This window comes from Scylla paramamosain, chromosome 45 (genome assembly GCF_035594125.1).
Source record: "Scylla paramamosain isolate STU-SP2022 chromosome 45, ASM3559412v1, whole genome shotgun sequence".
Taxonomy (NCBI): domain Eukaryota; kingdom Metazoa; phylum Arthropoda; class Malacostraca; order Decapoda; family Portunidae; genus Scylla; species Scylla paramamosain.
Window position 1 is genome coordinate 9700199 of NC_087195.1, and position 25685 is coordinate 9725883.

The following is a 25685-nucleotide window of genomic DNA, read 5'->3' on the forward strand; positions in this document are numbered from 1 at the left end:
TAGGATGCTACCAATTAGACCAAGATGACCATGACCTGAGTGGAATTGGCCACTACAAGAGGCCAGAAGCAGTGCACTGTACTACCCATAGCTCCTGTATTTATCATCTCACCTGTAACAATTTTATTTTCATGCATGCCACCAGTAGTCAAGTGCCACATACTTTGCTGGTGCTCAGTTCACACAGCTCAACCTGGTAAGACACACTAGCTGATACTTGACTATTAAGTAGTCATACTGGTTTTGACTCCCTACACTTTATAAGGCAGCACACAGAAGATGGACTCATGCTTTATATATATATATATATATATATATATATATATATATATATATATATATATATATATATTAATAAAAAAACAAATAATACACTTTCATAATGAAAAAAAATATACAGCTTTTTGAGGAAATGCTGGACTTTTATTTTAACATGGAGGTCCCACTGATCACAGAGATGTACACAAAAGACCAGCTAAGTAGCAGTTCAGACAGATGGCAGGTTCTACATCATCCCAACTCCAAATCTGTCAACATGGTCACCATTCCTTAATCTTGTTTTGCAGTGTAAATCCTATACAGTACTGTGAACTATGAGTTGGTGGAAACTATGAGTACACCAACATGGTAACTGTTAGATAATAACTGAGTATGTAACCTGAATAGCACACAACAGGGAAAGGGGTCAGCAAAACCATTCATGTACCTTAGAACAGTACAAATGCCATGTTAGGTAGACACAACCCTTGATACTGGACAAACACTACCTCCATTTCAGTGATGAAGTTATATAGTGAAAATAAATAATGCTTTGAAACTTCATATCACATACTAATCCTACAATTCTTCCACAAAATTTAATGTCAACTAACTTAGTTGCTATATAGAGAAGCTCTCACCACAGCCACACGTCCCCTTGATGTTTGGGTTGTTGAACACAAACTCAGAGGAAAGTTTGTCAGTGACATAGTCCATCTCGGTGCCCAGGAGGGTTAGCTGTGCCTTCTTATCAATAATGACTTTCACCCCTGCAATAAGAGAAAACAAAAATATATACAAGGTAACCTATATTCCTCTTACTCTTTTGTGAAAAAGCTAAAAAGGGATAAAAATTAAAATGTCCGTAATTTAAAATATTCTCTGTCTCCCCTCATCACAGATCCATAATATGTTCACAAACTCAGTCATTCATTAGTTAGTTTTTTTTTTTCATAAACATACACACACAACATGAAACAAACTCTACAATGCCAGGAAACTAAAACTCTGGTGGTCAAGGTCTAATGAATATACATACTACACACCAGCAAAGACTTACACTGCACAGAACTTTAACCTCCCAGATTACTAGTACATACTAAAGTAATACCACCAATGCATACATACACATTCAGATAGATTGAGTTTTATGCAAAAGTAATGTGTATAAGCAACACCCATAATCCTAGAAAAAAAAGGGAGAACACAACCTTGACTCAAATGGTATACACATAAACCTGATAAACACATAATCTTACCATCCTGTACCACCTCCTCATCAAACTTTCCCTTCTCTGTTGCATAATTAAGAGTGTAACTCAGCCCATTGCATCCCCGCTGACGCACACCAACCTTCAGGCCAATCTGCAAAGGAACACAGCATTATTACCATTACCACCACCATCACCACCACCACCAACACATTTATTACCACAAAGTGAGAAAGCAAGTGATTGTTCTCATGTGAAGCCATCAATGCATGCAATCTTGGAAAAGAACACATGGATGAGGATGATGAGCGAATGTAAGCCTAATGGTTTCTTGCACCTTCCCTTATTTACTTATGTCCCATGAACTTCAACAATGATAGGTGAAAGCTGTAGAGTCTTGAACTTGCTATTTAAAAATTCAAATATTCTTGTGGAAACTTGGTGAGGTATTTTATGACTCTACTTTTGTTATTATTAATCCTAGATTCTTCAAAAACTCAAAAGGCATATTTTCAACTGAAGAACATGTTTGCTGTGATAGTATGGAATGTTAGCACACAGGAGCGGAAACTGGATGTGCAGGCACTACAGACAGCAAATGAATGAGAAACTGGATGCACAGGCACAGCAAATGAATGAAAAACTGGATGTGGTGTACGAAGGACTGCGAGCTGTGATGCAGGAGGCAAGGCAGTTCATGTGAATGGCTCAGAGATGACCTGGTGCTGCAGCTGGTCACAGTGAAGGTTGAGAGTGACGAGCATGCAGAAGCTGCTGTAGCAAGGGTGGAGGACCTGATGGATGAAGTGAGGGAAGAAGTAGTAGGACTGCGGTGTTCTGCGGAGAAGCAGTTGGCCACCCTGTCAGCACCACCGCAGGTTGTCGGCGTGGTGAGGTGGCCTGAGTGTCCTGATTACACAGGACAGGGCCACTATTACACCTGGTTGGAGTCTGGGGACACAGGACTCTGTGCAGGTGAGAGGGGACAACCTGGTGAGCGCGTGTGGCTGTCACCACCCACTAAGGGCAACATGTGGTTTGCCCCACCTCAACCCGTCACTGTCACCCCACCATGCTCCCCACCTCCACCTCCCTCAGTTGCAGCTTCTCCTCGGACTGCTGGTGGAGCTTCTGGCCGGTGCAAACTAGCAGAGTTTGATGGCCAAGTGGCTTGGGAAGCATACAAGATCCAGTTTGAACTGCTCACCCAAGGACAGGGCTGGAGCACTGAGGGCACCACAGTAGTTGGTGGCCAGTCTGCATGGACCAGCGCTGTGGGAAGCATACCCAGCTGCCCCAGAGGACATGGTGACAGTGTTGGCCTGTGACTCCTCCATAGATGCCCTGGAAAACCAGCAGGTGCAGATCTACATGAGACAGGTGCACCCAGGGGATGTGCAGGAGGTGTTGGCGAAGGTCATGGAATTTGAGGCTTTCCTGTACACTACAAGGAGAGCGGCCATGTCTATCCCTGCCCCAGTCACAACCTGCTGCCACTTCTGTGCCCACTGCATGCGAGCGCAGCTGGTGATGACATGAAAGAATAGGGTTGCCAGCCCTGGTAAGTTCCATGGTGCCTGATGGAAGTGTGGTTGGCACAGCCACTGTAGGAGTGAATGCCAGATTGGGCAGAAGACGTGCTTGCTAGATGACTTGTGTACTTGCTTCCCTACCAGGGCCTGCTGTTGAAACTGGTGGTTCCCCTCTCCCTCCAAGGCTCAAGATGGGGTCTCTGGTGAGCATGTGGGGGCAAAAGAAGACTCTCTGCCACCTTTATCAGCATGTGTACTGGGTTGGCATGAGACGGAATGTGGAGGAGTAGTGCAAGTTATGCTGCACCTGCGCCGCCAAGAAAGGTCCCACGCGCTGTACACGTGGTCCACTCCAGCTAAATCAGTCCGATGCGTCTATGAAGCAGGTGGCGGTGGATATTGCCAGAAAACTGCCTTGCACACCTCAAGGTAACCACTACATTCTGGTGGCCATGGACTACTTCTCCAAGTGGCAAGAAGCATATGGGATCCCAGATCACGAGGCAGAAACCATGGCTGGTGTACTGGTGGGAGTTTTTCACCAGATTTGGGATCCTGGAAAATCTACATTCTGATCAAGGCTGGGAGTTTAAGTCCCAGGTGTTTAAGCAGTGCTGTGAGCTGTTGGGAATGTGGAAGACTCACACCATGCCTCTCCACCCCCAAAGCGTCGGCATGGTTGAACGTTTCAATAGGACGTCGGTGGAGGAGCTGGCTAAGTACTGCAGCTCGGACCAGCAGGACTGGGACCTGTGGTTGCCATTCACCCTGACAACATACCGACTGCCACAACAAGAGGCCGCAAACTACACTCCAGCCCAAATGATGTTTGGCTGAGAGATGTGTTTGCCTCTGGACTTGGCCACAGGATGACCACTGGGGCTTGCCAGGGATAGCACCTGAGTTTGTAGAAGGGTAACAGCAGTGGTGGCATGGTGACAGCTGGTGAGTAATCTCTGGCTGGCAGGGCAATCCATGTCCTGCTGGTACCACCAGCGTGCCAGAGACACTCAGTATGCCATGGGAAATCACACCTGGCTGTTTAACTCCCAGAGGAAGCGAGGCCTCGCCCCAAAGTTCCAGAGTCACTGTGAGGGTCCTTACACTGTGCTGCAGCTGCTTTCAGAAGTAACCTTCAGGATTAGTGGAGGCACACATAAGCGGCCCTGTGTGGTACGTTTGGACCATTTGTGGGCTGCCGTGGAGGAAGGCAGCTTTATATGGGGCCCAGGAGGACCTGCTTTGCTGTTGGAGAGTGAGGAGGACAGCAGCGCTGATGAGGAAACAGCAACTGACTCTGTGGGCTGTGATGCTGTTGAGGGAGTGTGTGTATGCCGTCGCCGTGCTGCCCTCAGAGGATGAGGAAAAGACTAATGGTGGTGAGATTATCAATGTGGTGATAGTGACAGTGAATAGTCGGGACAACTATTTTGAAGGGGGAGGATAGCACTGCAAGAAGGGGTGACGTTGGTAGCAATGTGTTGCTGGGTACATAAGAAAGAACATAAGAAATAAGAGAAGCTGCAAGAAGCAACCAGGCTTACACATGGCAGTCCCTGTATGAAATATATCTACCTATTTCCATCTATTATCCCCATCCATAAACTTGTCTAATCTTCTCTTAAAGCTCTCTAGTGTCCTAGCACTAACAACATGATTACTGAGTCCGTTCCACTCATCTACCACTCTATTTGAGGACCATTTTTTTTCCTATCTCCTTCCTAAACCTAAATTTTTCAAGCTTGAACCCGTTATTTCTTGTTCTACCCTGATTGCTGATCCTAAGAATTTTGCCTACATCACCCTTGTTATAACCCTTATACCACTTAAAGACTTCTATCAGGTCCCCTCTTAACTTACGTCTCTTTAAAGAATGTAAATTTAACAGCTTCAACCTCGCCTCGTAAGGAATACTCCTCATCCCCTGTATCCTTTTAGTCATTCTCCTCTGTACTGATTCTAATATACCTATATCTTTCCTGTAATGTGGGGACCAGAACTGCACAGCGTAGTCTAGATGAGGTCTGACCAGCGCCAAGTATATCTTTAATGTTACTTCCGGCCTTCTACTTTTAACACTCCTAAAAATTAATCCTAGTACCCTATTTGCCCTGTTTCTGGTTTCTATGCATTGTTTCCCTAGACGGAGTTCAGAGCTAACTATAACTCCTAAATCTTTCTCGTACCCTGTACCTACCAGAGTTTGGTTGTTTAATGTGTAGCTACTGTGTGGGTTTCCTCTACCTATGCTAAGCACTTTGCATTTATTGATATTAAATTGCATTTGCCATCTATCTGTCCATTCATTCATTCTATCTAAATGCCTGCAAGGCAATGGCATCTGATTCTGACCTAATTAATCTACCTATCTTTGTGTCAGCAAATTTACTAACATCACTACTAATTCCACTATCCAAGTCATTGATATATATTAGAAATAACAATGGCCCTAATACTGATCCCTGTGGCACCCCACTAATTACATGACCCCGCTCAGATTTCGAGCCGTTTATTACCACTCTCTGTCGCCTGTCACTAAGCCATGACCCTATCCAGCCTAACACCTTCCCATCTATCCCATGTGCCCTAACCTTTCTCAGGAGCCTTTGATGGGGTACCTTGTCAAATGCTTTACTAAAGTCCAGATATAAGATATCATAACTATCATAATTATCTACTGCCTTGTACACCTTACTGTAAAAACTTAACAAGTTTGTCAGGCAAGACTTCCCCTTTGTGAAGCCATGCTGTGACTGATTTATCAAGTTATGTTTGTATAAATGTTCCCTAATGTTCCTCGCTATTATTGACTCTAACATTTTACCTACAACTGAAGTTAAACTGACAGGTCTATAATTAGATGCTAAAGTTTTATTTCCTTCCTTAAAGATGGGTACTACATTAGCCTGCCTCCACATTACTGGTACCTCACCCGACTCCAGTGATTTCCTAAAGACAGAAACTAACGGCTCACTAATAATCTCTTTGCATTCCTTAAGTACTCTGGGATATATTTCATCTGGTCCTGGTGCCTTGAACTTTTTTAGCCTATCTCCTGTTCCACTATCTCCCTAGTTATGGAAAGATCTGTCAGCTTCTCATTCTCATCTGCTCTAAACACCTGTTCACTATCTGGCATATCCTGCATGTTTTCCTGGGTGAAGACAGTTAAAAAATACTCATTCAGAAGTTTACTAATCTCCTCCCCAGAACTAACCAGCTCCCCATCTGCTGCCTTTAATGGACCTATAGTATCCTTATTCTTTGTCCTGTATACCTGATAAAATCCCTTGGGGTCCGTCTTCGCCTGGCTGGCTATTTTTAATTCATAATTGTCCTTAGCTTTCCTCGTTAACTTCCTGACTGTTCTGACTAATTTGTTATATTGTGTCCTTAAAACTTCTTTACCTGCCCTTAATCTCTTATATATACTTCTCTTACGCCCTATATAATGCTTTAATCTAGCAGTCATCCATTTAGGGTAATTTTTTTTTGTGATCTTATTGTCCTATACAGGATATTTGCTAACTGACCTGTATGAACTTTATCTATGAAATATTTATACAATTCATCTACATTTACCTCACCTAATCCCCTCATCTTGGCCCCTACCATCCTCTCCACTCCCTCATCTATTCACCTCGACCTCACCTCTCTCATTTCAGCATGACCTGACATTCCAACATACTCACACCTATCTCCCCCTTCCTCTTTCCTCCTCCCCTTCCAGACACATCTTCCCTCCTCTTGTCCTACACCCTCACGCCTCACCTCACCTCTCTCATCCTGCCTTATCTCTCTGAACTCTGTCCCTGACCTGACCTCACCCTGCAGCCTTTGTCAGTCCACTCCTTGGAGGTACCTTTTTAATTCTTCAAAATCTGCTCTCCTAAAGTCAGGTATTTTACTAGTGTTTTTGTTTCTAACAGTTTCTTCCCATTCTAAATTGTACCTAATTTCCCTATGGTCACTGTTACCTAGCTGTCCTACAACCTCTACCTGTGTGACTGCTTCCTCCCTGTTAGTAAGAATTAAATCTAGAATATTATTCCCCCTTGTGGGTTCTACGACTACCTGTTTTAAAAAATTATCCTAAATTACTTTAAGAAATTCCTCTGCTTCCTTGTTACCCACAATCAGACTCCAGTCGATATTCCTAAAATTAAAATCTACCACACATACCTGACTGTACCTGCCTGCTCTATTTAATTCCTGCCACAGTGAGGTGTTAATTTCCTCAGTACTGGTCGGTGGTCTGTAAACTACCCCTAGTACTACTGACTGCGATCCTTCCTTAATATCTACCCGTATCGACTCTACTTTGTTATCTGTTTTAATTCTACAGTTAATACAACACTGTAATGTGTCCCTTACATATAACTAACGGGTAGCGAATATAAGCATTGACAGTGCTTCACGAGCTGCTAGCGGAGGCAGCTTGGCGAGACCATGGCATGGATGGTGATTGGTTGAGAAAGCAGCAGTGTGCTGGCCAATCATGGAGGGACCGACATTATATAAGGAACTGTGGTGGCCCCAAGAGAAGAGAGAGCACTCGTTTTCTGCCTACGCAACACCTATGCTGACAGTCTGCAGTGTGCTCCCCTTGTGTGACACTAAGATGCTAGTCACCTGCCACAACGTGACTGCACCCCAGGGCATGGTGTGAGGTTTGTGTGCCCCAGCAGACTGAGATAGTGAGTACTTAACACTGAGGTGTGTGTGTGTGTAACACCTGTGTGGTTTGTTACAGCATGGGCTATCAGAGGAGACAGTTATGCAATGCTGTGTATGAGCTGTGACCCTGTAGTGTGGTGTGCGGTACCACTGTTCTGTGAGGTGGGACATGCTACCTAGCTGAGTACTTGTACTGTAGCATGGTAGTGTGCCTTGTATCCTGTGCAGGCAATAAAGACAGGAATGCTAGTGAGACTGTTTTGTTGCCCTTCCCCCTCTCAGTAGTCTACTGAGTCCAAACAAGTACTGTGTGTGAGTGTCTCTTCCCCCTAGCCAAATGAACCCGACCATGACAGCAGTGGTGGATTCCTGTTGTGTGCTGACTGCCTTGGGCTGCTGCGTTGGTGTGTACCTGAAAACTGAAGGCCAGAAGGGGCATGCACAATATCTATTTGCCACCTTGCCAGCATCAGCACCTATTGTTTTGCCAACAGCAAAGGTCAAAGTGTATGATAAGAATGGCATGTGCTGTGAAGCTACTTTGTTATTTGATTCTGGTTCAGATAAATCTTATGTATCAAGCAGATTTGCAAAGAGGGTTAAGCCTACATGGGTATCTTCAGAACAGATTTCTTATTCTGCTTTTGAAGGAAGTTAAGCACTCTAAATTTACATACAGTAATATTTATGACCTGAATTTGTTGGATGTTAATGGTGCTGTTCAGTCTTTACTTGCAGTTGAAGTGCTCACATTACATGCCCTATTATTATGTCATCATGTTCCAGCTGATAACCTGCATACCTTTAAGTCTGTACTGTTTGCAGATGAGTATATGCAAGACAGAGTTAACTGTTGACATTTCAATAGGACCTGATGTATATTGGAGATCATAATCCCTAACAAATGTTTGAAGGCTGAGGAATTAGTTGCTCAAGAAAGTGTCTGGTTGGGTCCTATCTGGTTCATGTTCATCTGTAGCCAAAGGGAATGGGGCTTTCTCTCAGATGCTATGTATGAGACCAGTTTGCAAAAATTTTGGGACCTGTTGGCATTTGTCCCACAGAAGTTCCTCCTGATATATCTAATAATCCTGTTCTGAAATTCTTTTCTGAGACAGTAAAGTGAAAAAATGGTACATATGAAGTTGCTCTTCCTTAGGAATCAGCTATTGAGAAAAGTAGGCTGTAAAATAATGAAAAGTTTGCCAGAAAGAGGTTATTATGTTTGGTGCATAAATTCAAGACTGATCTTAAACTTCAGGAGGAAAATGATGCTGTATTTGAGGGATATGAGCAGGAAGGGATCACTGCAGAGGTTCCTGAGAGTGAGATGAACAGCCTACATCCTACATTCTACTTTCCTCATTGCCTTGTAATTCGGGAGGTCAGCACCATGAGTAAAGTAAGACCTGTTTTTGATGCTTCTGCTGTGAGCTATAATGGGATTTCACTAAATCACTGTCTTGATTCTGGTCCCTCTCTTTGCCCACTGCTAGTGGAGGTACTTATGAGATTCAGGAAATGGAAAGCTGCATTAACTGGTGACATAACAAAAGCTTTCCTCCAGATTAATGTTAGGAAAGAGAAAAGATGTTCACAGAATTCTTTGGAACATTAATGATCATATTTGCATCATGAGATTTGTTAGAGTTCCCTTTGGAAACAAAAGCAGTCCTTTCTTCTGGAAACAAAAGCAGTCCTTTCTTCTTGAATGTAACTATCAAGCATCATCTCAAAGGTTTTCCTGATTCTGAAGTGGTTGCAGAACTTCATGATAATTTATAAGTTGATGACTAGTTGTCATAAGCTGATAGTGCAGAGGAGGCCTTTGCCAAGTTTAATGAAGCATGGTCAATTTTGGCTAAGGTAAATATGTCCCTTTCTAAGTGGAGCTTCAACTGCAAAACCTTAACAGACAAATTTAGTGAAAACTTAAGAGCCAAGCATGCACACAGCAACAAAGATTCTTGGGTTACAGTGTTGTCTGACAGAAGTTTTTCATTTGGTTGTTTAGATGTAAGGAATCATGAAGTAGCATTTACAGAGAGCAGTTATCAGTATTATTAGTAAGGTATTTGACCCTCTTGGTCTCATATGTCTGGTCACTATAATGGCATAAATTCTCCTTCAAGATATTTGGAGATGGGACTTTCTTGGAATTATTAAGACATTGCCTGAAGATTTGCTACTTCAGCCTTTTGAAAAGTGTGTTCATGATATCAAGATTCTTAATTCATGGCAAGTTTATTGTTGTTACTTTCCAGAATTTTCATGGAAGATGCTGCTTGCCTTTGGAGATGACCCTGAGAAAGGGTATGGTGGCTGTGTACACCTGAGAGTTCCTGATACATATGGGTCCTTCAAAGTATCTCTAGTTCTCTCCAGAGGTAGGGTAGCAACTCTGTGACTTCCCTGCGTGAAATGTTTACCTTCTGAAGGGTTAGATGTCTATGAAAAGATGTGGAAAAGTGCAGGGTGGTATCATCAGCGTAGAAGTGGATAGGACAAGAAGTTTGGTTCAGAAGATCATTAATGAATAATAAGAAGAGAGTGGGTGACAGGACAGAACCCTGAGGAACACCACTGTTAATAGATTTAGGAGAAGAACAGTGACCGTCTACCACAGCAGCAATAGAACGGTCAGAAAGGAAACTTGAGATGAAGTTACAGAGAGAAGGATAGAAACCATAGGAGGGTAGTTTGGAAATCAAAGCTTTGTGCCAGACTCTATCAAAAGCTTTTGATATGTCCAAGGCAACAGAAAAAGTTTCACCAAAATCTCTAAAAGAGGATGACCAAGACTCAGTAAAGAAAGCCAGAAATCACCAGTTGAGTGGCCTTGATGGAACCCATGCCAGCGATCAGGTAGAAGGTTGTGAAGTGATAGATGTTTAAGAATCTTCCTGTTGAGCACAGATTCAAAAACTTTTGATAGGCAAGAAATTAAAGCAATAGGACGGTAGTTTGAGGGATTAGAACAATCACCCATTTTAGGAACAGGCTGAATGAAGGCACACTTCCAGCAAGAAGGAAAGGTAGATGTTGACAGACAGAGCTGAAAGAGTTTGACTAGACAAGGTGCAAGCACAGAGGCACAGTTTCGGAGAACAATAGGAGGGACCTCATCAGGTCCATAAGCCTTCCAAGGGTTTAGGCCAGCAAAGGCATGGAAAACATCACTGCAAAGAATTTTAATAGGTAACATGAAATAGTCAGAGGGTGGAGGAGAGGGAGGAACAAGCCCAGAATCGTCCAAGGTAGAGTTTTTAACAAAGGTTTGAGTGAAGAGTTCAGCTTTAGGAATAGATGTGATAGCAGTGGTGCCATCTGATTGAAATAAAGGAGGAAAAGAAGAAGAAGCAAAGTTATTGGAGACATTTTTGGCTAGATGCCAGAAGTCACGAGGGGAGTTAGATCTTGAAAGGTTTTGACACTTTCTGTTAATGAAGGAATTCTGGGGAGAAATATAAAGTGCATGAGCTTCTGGTGGTGGAAGGCTTAAGTACCTTTTGTGGGCCACCTCTCTATCATGTATAGCACGAGAACAAGGTGTGTTAAACCAAGCTTTGAAAGGTTTAGGTCAAGAAAAAGAGTGAGGAATGTATGCCTCCATGCCAGACACTATCACCTCTGTTATGCGCTCAGCACACAAAGACGGGTCTCTGACACGGAAGCAGTAGTCATTCCAAGGAAAATCAGCAAAATACCTCCTCAGGTCCCCCCAACTAGCAGAGGCAAAATGCCAGAGGCACCTTCGCTTAGGGGGATCCTGAGGAGGGATTGGAGCGATAGGACAAGATAAAGATATGAGATTGTGATTGGAGGAGCCCAACAGAGAAGAAAGGGTGACAGCATAAGCAGAAGGATTAGAGGTCAGGAAAAGGTCAAGAATGTTGGGCGTATCTCCAAGACAGTCAGTAATACGAGTAGGGTGTTGCACCAATTGCTCTAGGTCATGGAGGATAGCAAAGTTGAAGGCTAGTTCACCAGGATGGTCAGTGAAGGGAGAGGAAAGCCAAAGCTGGTGGTGAACATTGAAGTCTTCAAGAATGGAGATCTCTGCAAAAGGGAAGAGGGTCAGAATGTGCTCCACTTTGGAAGTTAAGTAGTCAAAGAATTTCTTATAGTCAGGGAAGTTAGGTGAGGGGCATACAGCACAGATAAATTTAGTTTGAGAGTGACTCTATAGTCGTAGCCAGATGGTGGAAAACTTGGAAGATTCAAGAGCGTGGGCACGAGAGCAGGTTAAGTCATTGCGCACATAAACACAACATCCAGTTTTGGATCGAAAATGAGGATAGAGAAACTAGGAGGGAACAGAAAAGGGGCTACTGTCAGTTACCTCAGACACCTGAGTTTCAGTGAGGAAAAGAAGATGAGGTTTAGAAGAGGAGAGGTGGTGTTCTACAGACTGAAAATTGGATCATAGACCACGAATGTTGCAGAAGTTAATGAAGAAAAAGTTGAGGGGGGTGTCAAGACACTTAGGGTTGTCGACAGAAAGGCAGTCCGACATGGGGAGATTTATGGTTCCTTCCCCAGATAGGGACTCCAAGGCTGGGGTAGGAGTCGCCATAGTAATTTTTAAACTTTTGAGTGAAGGGTGTGTGTGTGTTATTAGGTGCTTGTAGTTTTGTGTGGAGGAAGAGAGTTGTCTTTAGAGGCCAGGCTGTGACTGCCCCCTTGTGTTGTGAGACACTAAGGGAAATGTTCAGTGAGGTCACAGCTGGGTTTAATAATAAGTTCACAGCATCCTCTGATCCAGTGCTTTAGACCTCACTGGGAGTAATTATTGTTTCGGCAGGTGTCTACTGCCTCCTCCTGAATGTCTTCAGCCTCTTTCTCATCTCCACAGTATTGCATCTCTTGCTATCTTCTTACTTTCATGCTAACTGCATGCCTCCTCTCTCCCAATGGCTTCGCTGCACAAGACTTCTTTCTCTCACCCCTATTCTGTCCACCTCTCTAATGCAAGAGTTAACCAGTTTTCTCAATCAATCATCCCTTTCTCTGGTAAACTCTGGAACTCCCTGCCTGCTTCTGTATTTCCAGCTTCCTATGACTTGAATTCCTTCAAGAGGGAGGTTTCAAGACATTTATGCTTTAATTTTTTACTACTGCTTTGGACCCTATTTGGGGGCCAGTACCTCAGTGGGTCTTTTATTTTTATTGGATTTTTGTTCCCCTTGGCTGGTGTCCCTCCTACATGAGAGAGAGAGAGAGAGAGAGAGAGAGAGAGAGAGAGAGAGAGAGAGAGAGAGAGAGAGAGAGAGAGAGAGAGAGAGAGAGAGAGAGAGAGAGAGAGAGAGAGAGAGAGAGAGAGAGAGAGAGAGAGAGAGAGAGAGAAATCTTAAGCACTGGATCAGGGGTGCTGTGAACTTATCATTAAACCAAGCTGTGACCTCACTGAACACTTCCCTTTTTGTCTCACAACACAAGGGGGCAGTCATAGCCTGTCCTCTAAAGACAACCCTCTTCCTTCACACAAAACTACATGCACATAAACACATACACACCCTTTACTCAAAATTCAAAATTATCATGGCAACTTCTATTCCAGCCTTCCTCATTTACAGGGAGGAGACCACAAGTGTCCCCAGGTCAGACTGCTCTTCTGATGTCAACTCTAAGTGTCTTGACACCCCCCCTCAACCTTTTCTTCATTAACTTCAGCAATATTCACGGTCTTTGATCTAATTTTCAATCTGTAGAATACCATCTCTCCTCTACTAAACCTCATCTTCTTTTTCTTACTGAAACACAGGTGTCTGAGGGAACTGACAGTAGCCCCTTTTCTGTTCCCTCCTACATTCTCTATCCTTATCTATCTCTATCCAAAGCTGAATGTTCTGTCTACGTGAGCAATGACTTAACCTGCTCTCGTGCCCACACTCTTGAATCTTCTGAATTTTCCACCATCTAAATTTATCGGTGCTGTATAACTCTTACCCAACTCCTCTGACTATAAGAAATTCTTTGACTGTTTAACTTCCAAAGTGGAGCACATCCTGACTCTCTTCCCTTTTGCATAGATCTCCATTCTTCGAAACTACAATGTTCACCACTAGCTTTGGATCTCCTCTCCCTTCACTGACCATTCTGGTGAACTAGCCATTAACTTTGCTATCCTCCACAACCTAGAGCAACTGGTATTCCTGACTGTCTTGGAGATACACCTCTAATCCTTCTGCTTATGCTGTTACCCTCTCTTCTCTGTTGGGCTCCTCCAATCACAATCTCATATCTGTATCTTGTCCTATCACTCCAATCCCTCCTCAGGATCCCACAAAGTGGAGCTGCCTCTGGCATTTTGCCTCTGCTAGTTGGGAGGGCTTGCGGAGGTATTATGCTAATTTTCCTCGGAATGACTACTGCTTCTGTGGGCAGAGACCTGTCTCTGTGTGCTGAGGGAATATCAGGGGTGATAGTGCCTGGCATGGAGGCATACATTTCTCACTCTTTCTCTCAACCTAAACCTTCCAAACCTTGGTTTAACACAGCCTATTCTCATGCTATACATGATAAGAGAGATGGCCCACAAAGGGTACTTGAGCCTTCCATCATCTGAATCTCATGTGTTTTATATTTCTGCCCAGAATCATGCCAAGTCTATTCTCCAACTAGCCAAAAACTCCTTTATCAATAGAAAGTGTCAAAATCTTTCAGAATCTAACTCAACTCGTGACTTCTAGCACCTAGCCAAAAACATCACCAATAACTTTGCTTCTTCATCTTTCCCTCTACTTCAACCTGATGGCACCATTGCCATCTCATCTATTTTTAAAGCTGAACTCTATGCTCAAACCTTTACTAAAACTATATCTTGGATGATTCAGGGCTTCTTGCTCCCTCTCCTTCACCCTCTGACTACTACATGTTACCCATTAAGATCCTTTGCAGTGATGTTTTTTATGCCTTCACTGGCCTAAATTCTCAGGAGGCTTATAGACCTGATGGGGTCTCTCTTATTGTTCTCCAAAACTCCAAGATCCATGCTTGGATCTTGCCTAGTCAGACTCTTTCCACTCTGTCTATCAACATCTACCTTTGATTCTTGCTGAAGTTTGCCTACATTCAGCATGTTCCTTAAAAGGGTGACTGTTCTAATCCTTTAAACTACCATCCTATTGCTTTAATTTCCTGCCTATCTATTTTTTTTTTATCTATCCTCAACAGGAAGATTCTTAAACATCTATCACTTCACAGCTTCTTACCTGATCACCAGTATTGGTTCTGTCAAGGCTGCTCTACTGGTGATCTTCTGGGTTTCCTTACTGAGACTTGGCCTTCCTCTTTTAGAGATTTTGGTGAAACTTTTGCTGTTGCCTTGGATATATCAAAAGCTTTTGATAGAGTCTGGCACAAAGCTTTGATTTCCAAACTATCCTCCTATGGCTTCTATCCTTCTCTCTCTAACTTCATCTCAAGTTTCCTTTCTGACTGTTCTATTGCTGCTGTGGTACATGGTCACTGTTCTCCTAAATCTAGTAACAGTGGTGTTCCTCAGGGTTCTCTCCTGTCACCCACTCTTTTCCTATTATTCATCAATGATCTTCTAGACCAAATTTCCTATCCTATCCACTCTTATGCTGATGATACCACCCTGCACTTTCCTATGTCTTTTCCTAGATGTCTAGCCCTGCAGGAAGTGCACAGTTCATGCAGAGAAGCCACAGAACGCCTGATTTCTGATCTCTCTAAAATTTCTGATTGGGGCAAAGCAAACTTTATATTGTTCAGTGCCTCAAAAACTCAATTCCTCCATCTATCAACTCAACACAACCTTCCAGACAACTATCCCTTTTTCTTCATTGACACTCAACTGTCCCCCCCTTCTACACTGAACATCCTTGGTCTGTCCTTTACTTATAATCTAAACTGGAAACTTCACATCTCCATCACATCACCCCCCTCTCCCCAGCTGCTAACTCTGGGGCTTTACCTGCCTATGTATGGAGTACGCTTCATATGTATGGGGGGAGGTGTTCCACTCATACTATTATTTTTAGAGAGGGTGGAATCAAAAGCTTTTCATCTTACCAACTCCTCTCCTCTAACTGACTGTCTTCAGCCTCTTTCTCATTGCCACAATGCTGTATCTCTTCTACTGCTATTTTCATGCTAACTGCTCTTCTGATCTTGCTAACAGCATGCCTCTCCTCCAGCTGCAGCCTCACTGCTGCAAGAGTTAACCAGTATTCTCAATCATTCATTCCTTTCTCTGGTAAACTCTGGAACTCCCTGCCTGCTTCTGTATTTCTTCCTTCCTATGACTTGAACTCTTTCAAGAGGGAGGTTTCAAGACACTTATACTTCAATTTTCGATGATTCTCTTGATGCCTTTTGGTACTGGCAACTAAATGAGTTTTTTTTTGCTGGTCTTGTTCCCCTTGGCTAGTGACCCCCTTATATATATATATATATATATATATATATATATATATATATATATATATATATATATATATATATATATATATATATATATATATATATATATAATATACATACATACATACACACACACACACATAGAGAGAGAGAGAGAGAGAGAGAGAGAGAGAGAGAGAGAGAGAGAGAGAGAGAGAGAGAGAGAGAGAGAGAGAGAGAGAGAGAGAGAGAGAGAGAGAGAGAGAGAGAGAGAGAGAGAGAGAGAGATTAATTCCTGAATGCCGTTCGAAATCTGAAATGTTCGAAAACCGAAACTATTTTCCTCACTGGAATCAATGTAAAATGGATTAATCTGTTCCCAGACACCAGGCTACCCTGTCTTAGAGGTTTATGACAGATTCTCCCACAGCCAAGATGGCTGCTTCACAACATCTCCAGCTCACAAATTATTTATCCAGAAAGGATATATTAAATTAATTTAGTGACATAGAACTCATCAGAAGATACTCACTGATCTACTGAGGAAAGCCTTACAGAGTAACAAAAATGAAGGTGATCATAACACTTAGACATCTTGCTGCTGAGAAAAGCTACTGGAAAAATGCAGTTTTGCAGTAGTGATGGCATTTGGGGTCATCCACAGGTGGCTCAGGATTACTCATGAGCACCAAAAAATGTTTGTTTTACATTGAGGCTTTTCAACAGGATAACATTTACCTTATTTGAAAGATTGAATTACTGTCTTACACTCTCTCTCTCTCCTCCAAACATATAAAAATGCAGTAAATATTTATAGAAACTATAAATAAGTAAAAAAAAATGGCAACTTTTGCTATGTCTTTTAATATTTGAAATCAAGTAACTTTGTTCTAGAACTGAATTATAGTACCACAACTGAAGCAATAATAACTAAAAATTTGTTTGAAAACCGATTTGTTCAAAAAGGTTGGCATTCAGTAACTAAGGTTCCATTGTGTGTATGTATATATATGTATATATATATCCAGAGGTACTTTTGCTGAGGACTTTGTTTTCTGTATTTTGTGGTTGAATGGTCCTGCATGGCTCTCTGAAAACTCTGCTTCCAATCTGCAGGATGAGGTAGCACCAACACTGCCCATCCCTGATGAACTACTTTCTGACAGCAGACCAGTGGCTTGTTTATCAGTGGAGTTTACACCAGTGGAGATGGACTGTTCCCATTGGGGCCACTTTAGAAAGGCTCTCAATGTTTTTGCTTGGGTAATAAGGTTTGTCAACAATTGTAAAGCTCATGCTATTAAATGTTCTGGTCCCTTGTCTTGGAAGAGTTGAACCAAGGTAAGACCAGACTATTTTCTTGTGTTCAGAGACAAGTATTCTCAGATCACGGCTTTGAAACTTGGCAAATCTTTCCCTTAGGGTTCTACTATCAGTAAATTTTATCCCTTTTTGGATGAAAATGGCCTCTTAAGAGTTGGGTGGACCAGAGTGATATAAGTTATGAAAGCAAGCATCCTGTAATAATTACCCCAGGTCATATAACCAAATTGTTAGTCCTTTTGCAACGTAAATTTCTAAAACGTGCTAGTATTTCTACTTTGAATTGTACATTAAGAAGTTATTTGCTTGTTGGATTAAGGAAGCTTGCTAAACTGTGTGCAGAGAGTGTATTACTTGTCATAGACATTACTCCCAAGCTTGTTGTCAACCTGTAGCTCCTCTCCCAGGATTGAGAGTCAACTCTGTCCCCTCCCTTCACTATAATAGGAGTAGATTATGCAGAACCCTTGTTTTGTGTAGATTTTCCATCTAAGAAACTGTACAATTTGCTCTTCACTTGTGGTGTTGTCCATGCCCTACACTTAGAGCTAACTGACTCTATGTCACATGATGATTGTCTACTTGCTATTCATAGGTTTTCTGCAAGAGGTCTTCCATCTGTCATTTACTCAATGCTAAAAACTTTCATAAGTATGTCTAGTCAGATGCAACAGTTCTTTAGTTCCCTTGCTTTTAAGTGGAAGTTTATTGTGCCCCATGCTCCATGGTGGGGAGGTTGGTGGGAGAGATTGGTTAGATCTGTCAAATTAGCTCTCAGGAAAACCCTTGGGATCAAGTGTTTGACTACATGTGAACTGGAGACTACTTTACATGAGACAGAAGCCTGTGTAAATTCTAGATCCTTAACTTTTGCTGGGAAGGATCCTGATTGTTTAAAGCCTTAAACCCCTTATCTTTTGATTGGACATACAGCTGGATTCCAAATACAACTTACAGATGACGAGCTTCCAAGTTATCTTCTAAAGATCTCTGTGAGCATGAAGGCTTGAGGCAACAACAAATTTTGGAAGTTGAGTTTGTCAGATTACATATTAAAATAACCCCCTTACCATCAGAAGTTTTGTGCCTAGATGCAACTTAGGGAAGGGATCTGTTGTGCTATTTATGGATGATAAGTCTCCTTGCTTACATTAGTCTCTTGGGGTTGTTTTAGAATTATTCCCTGGTAAGGATGGGGTCATCCGAAGTGTTAATGTTAATACCTTGAAGGGAGTAATTTGTAGGCCAGTGCAAAGGTTTCATAACTTGGAGCTTTCATCTGTAGGGGATTTTCCTAAAGATGGTCCTTGTGATACTCTGCAACTGAAAGATGTCTCCCCTGCATATGTTGAGGGTTCTACTAGTGGTCACCTCACCACTATTCAGTCTTCACCTTATCCTAACCTAACCTAATAAGTACAAGTATAACAACTCCTACATATAAAAAAAAAAAAAAAAAAATAAAGAAATAGGTAAATAAATAATAAATAAGTAAATAAGTAAATCAATCAATCAATCAATCAATAAATAAAAATAATAAAAAAAAGTTGCACACAGGACAGACTGTGAAGCCCCCTGATAAGTTAGATTTATGATGTTTTGTATGTACAGTTTAGGCTTGTAAATTTAAAATAAATGATTTATTTTGTATAACGGGATTGCTTTGGATTGTTCTGTATGCCTTCTCTCTTGCAATACTTTTTGATATTTGGGTTAAGATTTTGTAATGTAAGTATAGGAGTTCTTAATGTACTCCTATGGTGTGGAGAATGTTGGCACCAAGAAGTATTCATATGTAAGAGCCTCCCTTGTGAGCGGGTGAAAACAGGATTTTTGCTCACAGGTGAGAACCAGGGAAAATGGGATTTATGATATAGTGATTTTATACATTATGATGTTTTTGCTACCCACTTTGGTTATATTGTATCTTTAGAAACTTCTGTTGTATTTTCATTGTGAATGTTGCTCCAGGTTACTGGAGATTTATTTGTTACCTTGCCACGTCAGCTGTCGTCATGTCAACTGACAAAAGCTTTGTATGGGCTGCCTTGCCCAAATAAAGTTGTTGTCCACTGTCAGCCACTCTGTTTGTACCATTACCCCCCCCCAATGCTGCTTCATCAGCTTGGCTTTGCCATGTTCCCCCATCTGTTACCTTGGGAGGAATTACACAGGACAGACTGTGAAGCTCCCTGATAAGTTAGATTTATGATAAAATATATGATCCATATATTTTAAATAAGAACTTGGACAGTATTTACCTTTTTTACTTCCTTATCTTAGTTTTTATTTCACTTCATTAAGTAAAAAAAAAAAAATTTAAAAGATAATTCTAAAGCTTTGCATATAATGTAACAAAACTGAATTATTACATAAAGTCAAGAGAAATAAGTACAAGCATAATGACTCAAGACAAAACAAATACTCACAGCTTCAGGATTCCTGGCAAGAAGTTCCTTTACTTTCACAACAGCATTCTGGGTCTGTAGGAAGCAAGGCCACTATAAGATGATGAATGCTAATCTCTCACTGACTTGCCATAATTTTTATTCACAATAGTGACATTACTTTATGAAAAATTGTAAATAGAAATTCCTAAGTTTTATCTGCAGAGAGAGAGAGAGAGAGAGAGAGAGAGAGAGAGAGAGAGAGAGAGAGAGAGAGAGAGAGAGAGAGAGAGAGAGAGAGAGAGAGAGAGAGAGAGAGAGAGAGAGAGAGAGAGAGAGAGAGAGAGAGAGAGAGAGAGAGAGAGAAAATCAGGTTTGTCAATAAATCAACTTGATCACCTTATTAAATGATGACATATCTATTTATCCTGCCTGTTAAGTTACCAGTTAAGTTAAGTTCCACAGAAAGGGAGCCATGTGTAATTCATGTGTATATAAGGCCCATAATACATATGTATTATCTATATACTTTTGATACTAGCCTACATCCTGTTTTTTTTTTTCTAATTCATATGGCTTATTATTCTGACAGGTATAGAACACAAGGTGAGCAGACAGATAAAATTCCTTATATAATGGCTACATCATGTCTCAGTCTTATCTATGACAGGGTAAGCACTGAAACAACCTAGTAACAATTCTTTTATCTAACAGCTTTAAAATGTTAACAAATGCCATTCACTTGTACACCAAATGTAGTATCAACACTAATGTATTAATACAAGAGAGAGAGAGAGAGAGAGAGAGAGAGAGAGAGAGAGAGAGAGAGAGAGAGAGAGAGAGAGAGAGAGAGAGAGAGAGAGAGAGAGAGAGAGAGAGAGAGAGAGAGAGAGAGAGAGAGAATCATCTTGGAATTGATAAAAAAAAAAAAAAAAAGATAAAAATAATAATACTCTAAAACCTAACAACTTTTCAGATAACACTCAGGCATCAGATGATGAAATTCAGGAACTTACAAGTCTTGATACATACTGCACCATAACCTTGACATAACCCAGCTTCCAGCTGCACCATTTCTTATCAGCCCATCAGCTGTCCTTCTCACAGACCAGAGCTGACTCATGCTTATCAGACCCCACCTAGGAAATTATGATCTTAAGGTTGATAACACTGGGAAGAAAAAAAAAAAAAAAAAAAAAAAAAAAAAAAAAAAAAAAAAAAAAAAAAAACCCACCAGTAAACACTCATCAGTGTCTTGCAATTTGCACCTACCATAGCAACAGCTGTGGTTTGTACTGTGGTGATAAGATGTCAAGAGTGGTTAAATGAAGTGATGGCAGTGCCTGAGGACCACATGCTATACATGGTTATGTTAAATCAAGTGAGGCATTTCATCTGATCTTAATTTATTGTAATCAGAGTAAAAAATTATTTCATACAGATATTCTATTTACTATTATGCTCATAAATTTCTTATACCATCATACTGAATGGGATATATTGTTATGAGTGAAGGTTGGACCATGGAGTTTAAGCAGAAGACTACCCTGATGAAACTCAACACAGGCAACAATAAAGGGAGGGAAGTTGTAAGGGGATAAGGTTAACAGGTTGAACAAGCTTGGTGTGGGGTAGTCAAAACTGTGGTAACCCTTACTTGAATTAATAACACAAACAAAAAAGACACATGGAAACAATAACACATAAATGCACAAGAAAAATAAACCCACCACCAACCTAAACATAAATACACACAGAAATAATAACACACAAAAAATGAGAAAATGCACCCTAACCAAACTTAAGACTAAAAGCTAATCCTAACACTATGAGACATGGGAGGAATACATGGTGAACATAGTACTCAGACAAAGATGGGCAGGGTAGTGGTGTGATGTCCTTGTGAAAGTCGGCAGCTAAATCTAGGATGGAACATGAGCCACTGAGTCCAGGAATGAACTCGTTAGGATGTGAAATGGGGCTGCCTCATAAACAACAGGAGAGGACAGGGAAGTGAGGGACATGGGTGAGGCGATGTGGTGTGTTGAGGAGTGCCGAGGCTTTGGTAGTGGTGGTTGGGCAGATGAGAGAAGCTACATGGCATGAGAACAGGATCAAGGAGGGGCAGAACAAGGTGGGGGTGGAATGAGGTGTAGTAGTAGTGTGGGATGTGACAATATATATATATATATATATATATATATATATATATATATATATATATATATATATATATATATATATATATATATATATATATATATATATATATATATATATATATATATATATATATATATATATTAGATAAGTATAGTAGACATATTCCAAAATATAGATGAGGTGAACAGGGACACAACAAAAATTCTTCTTCATTTATTGAAGTTACAACTTTTCACCTTACACAGAAGGTGGAGTCCTCGCTGTTTAAAGGGACAGCCATGTGTCCACTTGTTTACAGAAAGATCCATCCCAATAGCTTGAACAATGTTCTGTGGAGGAGTTTAAGCTACTGGGATGGATCACTCTGCAAACTCTGCAACTGGTCTTCAAAGGATGTAATGCATGGCTGGCCCTTTACACAGTGAGGACTCCACACCTTCTCCAAGCCGTGAATTGCCTGATGATGCTTTCTGCATAAGGTGAAACATTGCAACTTCAATAAATGAAGAAGACTTTCTGGTGTGTCCCTGTTCACCTCACTGGTACAAGTAATATATTTTATGGCTTACAAGACACACTTTTTTCCTAAAAAATACCCTGAAAAATACTTGTGCGTCTTTTAAGACGAATGTTGTAATGTAAGGCAACGCCCAGGCTCAAGTGAGCTTGGATGGTCACCCAATTGGCTTGACTGATAGAGACGTGGATTTGAATGTTGAGTTATTACACTATGATGTCAGCTTAAATAACTATTTAATTCAACCTTTTATATGATGTAAACTCAGTGCCTTGTTTTACAAGTATTTCCAATACCATAAACCTTCCTGGAGTTGAGCCACAAGCTTAAACATGAGCTCTGAGCTGCATCTTGCTCTGTTTATTATGCTACTGGCAGTGGCAGGAACCTTTCCGCTTTTGATTTTGATGGTACAGGTGGTCTACTTCATTGATGGGTCTTCTTCAGCAGCCAATTCTCTCAGCAGACTGGTAGCTGCTGCCAATTTTTCCCTTCTGGCTATCCATTCCCTCACCCACTTTTTTTTTTTTTTTTTTTGAGTTCCAAGTTTGTCCAACAGTTCTTGTTCCATTTTGGTACATGCTCACCAGCTTAATCAGTTTAAAATCTGGCATCTGACCCTTTACATGTCCGTGATCTGCATAAGAGGCACGGAACTGCAAGTACTAGACTGCTAGCTGGGCAGACAGGTTGGTGCTACAACTAGTGGAGAATAAAGTCATCTCATGTGACTGCAGCCTAAGTGTTCATGTATACACAGGATTTGATGATACACACTCTACAGAACACTTACTACAAGCTAAATACTTGCAACTAGGCTCTCAGTGTTTTCACATTTATTTTTAGTCTCCAACAAATTTAGTTTGAAACATTTTTCCACTGGTTTCTAGAGGGACTAATGTTTTTTTGGGATGCTGTTTGGCTGTACCCTCCTCAGTCAAGGTGATAACATGCTGAGCAATCACTGTTGCCAGTACTACTTGAGGGTGAGGAAGGGGTTGACCAGCCACACCCTGGACCTTTCATTTCCTATTAAGGTATACGCTACATTAAGTTGCTCTGGAACTTAACATCCTGGACCTTTCATTTCCTATTAAGGTATACGTTACATTACGTTGCTCTGCATTTTACAACAATAAATCTCGTGAGCTTGGAAAAGTGTTTAGAATGTGGGAATTAAGGCTTGGATTCATGGGGGCATCCAGATGGGGTGAAGCCTCCCTGATTAGGTTAGGTCAGTTTAAGTTAGGTTTGTGGCTTTAAGGGAGGATCCAAGAGGTGTGTAGAGCTCCCTGTTTAGGTTAGGTAAGTTTATGTTTAGTTTTCTTAAAGGGGGTCCAGAGGGGAATGTAACCCCCCTGTTAGGTTGTTGTTCTTAATGGGGCTCAAGGGGAGGGCGTAGCCTTTAGTTAAGTTAGTTCAGGATCCCCGAAAGTGGAGGTGCCTCTGGCGTTTTGCCTCTATTAGTTGGGGGGACTTGAGGAGGTATTATGCTGATTTTCCTTGGAATGACTACTGCTTCTGTCTCTGTATCCTGAGTGCATAACTGAGGTGACAGTGTCTGGCATGGAGGCATACATTCCTCACTCTTTCTCTCAACCTAAAACTTCCAAACCTTGGTTTAACATAGCCTGTTCTTATGTTATACATGATAGAGAGGTGGCCGACAAAAGGTACTTGAGCCTTCCATCACTTGAATTTCATGCACTTTTTATGTCTGCCTGGAATCATGTTACCATTCTAATCCTCAAATTACTATCCTATTGTTTTAGTTTCCTGCTCATCTAAAGTTTTTTAACCTATCCTCAACAGGAAGATTCTTAAACACTTCACAACCTTCTATCTGATCGCCACTGTGGGTTCCATCAAGGCTGCTCTACTGGTGATCTTCTGGCTTTCCTTACTGAGTGGTCATCCTCTTTTGGAGATTTTGTGAAACTTTTGCTAATGCCATAGACATATCAAAAGCTTTTGATATAGTCTGGCACAAAGCTTTGATTTCCAAACCACCCCCTACAGCTTCTATCCTTCTCTCTGTAACCTCATCTCAAGTTTCCTTTCTGAACGTTCTATTGCTGCTGTGGTAGATGGTCACTTTTCTTCTCCTAAATCTAAGATTTCTTATCGGGGAAGAGCAAACTTAGTATTGTTTAATGCCTTAAAACTCAATTCCTCCACCTAACAACTCAACACAACCTTCTAGACAACTATCCCATCTTCTTTAATGACACTCAACTGTCCCTCTCTTCTACAATGAAGATCCTCAGTCTGTCCTTTACTTATAATCTAAACTGGAAACTTCACATCTCATCTCTAGCTAAAAACAGCTTCTATGAAGTTAGGCATTCTAAGTCATCTACACCAGTTTTTCTCAACCTCCTCCCCCCCAGCTACTAACTGTACAGGGGCCTCATCTGCCTATGTATGGAGTATGTCTCAGTTGGTGGGAGGGGTTCCACTTATACCACTCTTCTAGACAAGGTGGAATCAGAAGCTTTTCATCTCATCCTCTAACTGACTGTCTTCAGCCTCTTTCTCATCACTACAATGTTGCATCTCTTGCTATCTTCTACCACTACTTTCATGCTAACTGCTCTTCTGATCTTGCTAACTGCATGCCTCCCCTCCTCCCATGGCCTAGCTGCACAAGACTTTCTTCTTTCTCTCATCTCTATTCCATTCATTTCTCTAATGCAAGAATTAACCAGTATTTTTAGTCATTCATCTTTTTCTCTGGTAAGCTCTAGAACTCCCTGCCTGCTTCTGTATTTCCACCTTCCTATGACTTGAACGCTTACAAGAGGGATGTTTCAAGACACTTATTTCCCATTATTTGATTTTCCTATTTGGAATTCTCTGTAGGACATGGCATTAAGTGTTTTTTTTTTTTTTTTCCAATATAATTTTTGTTACCCTTGGCCAGTGGCCTTCCTGCACAAAAAAAAGAAGTTAGGTTAGTGTCCTTAAGTGGGGTTCCAAGGGACTATAATCCTCCATTTAAGTTAGGTTAGTGCCTTTAACAGGGGTTCCAGGGGACTTTTACTCCCCTGGGTAGGTTAGGTTAATACCGTTATGCGAGATCAATGGGGACATAGCCCCACTGGTTAGGTTAGAATAGGCTAGAAATTTCCCATTTTCAAAATATGGCATTTTCTATCCTTAAACTTTCCTTGAATGTCCGAAATTGGCCCATTTTTGCTTTCCCTCACCCTAAAACCACGTTCTCCTACCAGGTACCAAGCTTGTT

At 41.4% G+C, this 25685-nt stretch overlaps 1 protein-coding gene across 1 annotated transcript in view; it reads right to left on the bottom strand.

Moving 5' to 3' along the window:
• Window positions 1–401: 401 nt before the first annotated feature.
• The window catches only part of LOC135094416 (iron-sulfur cluster assembly 1 homolog, mitochondrial-like), a 28957-nt gene continuing 3673 nt past the window's right edge, over window positions 402–25685 (bottom strand). Inside the window, exons 2-4 of the mRNA XM_063994491.1 lie at window positions 19801–19854; window positions 1518–1623; window positions 402–1028 (exon numbers count right to left, since the gene is read on the bottom strand). Coding sequence (XP_063850561.1) covers window positions 880–1028; window positions 1518–1623; window positions 19801–19854 — 309 coding nt within the window. The 3' untranslated portion in view covers window positions 402–879. The remainder of the gene's footprint in view (window positions 1029–1517; window positions 1624–19800; window positions 19855–25685) is intronic.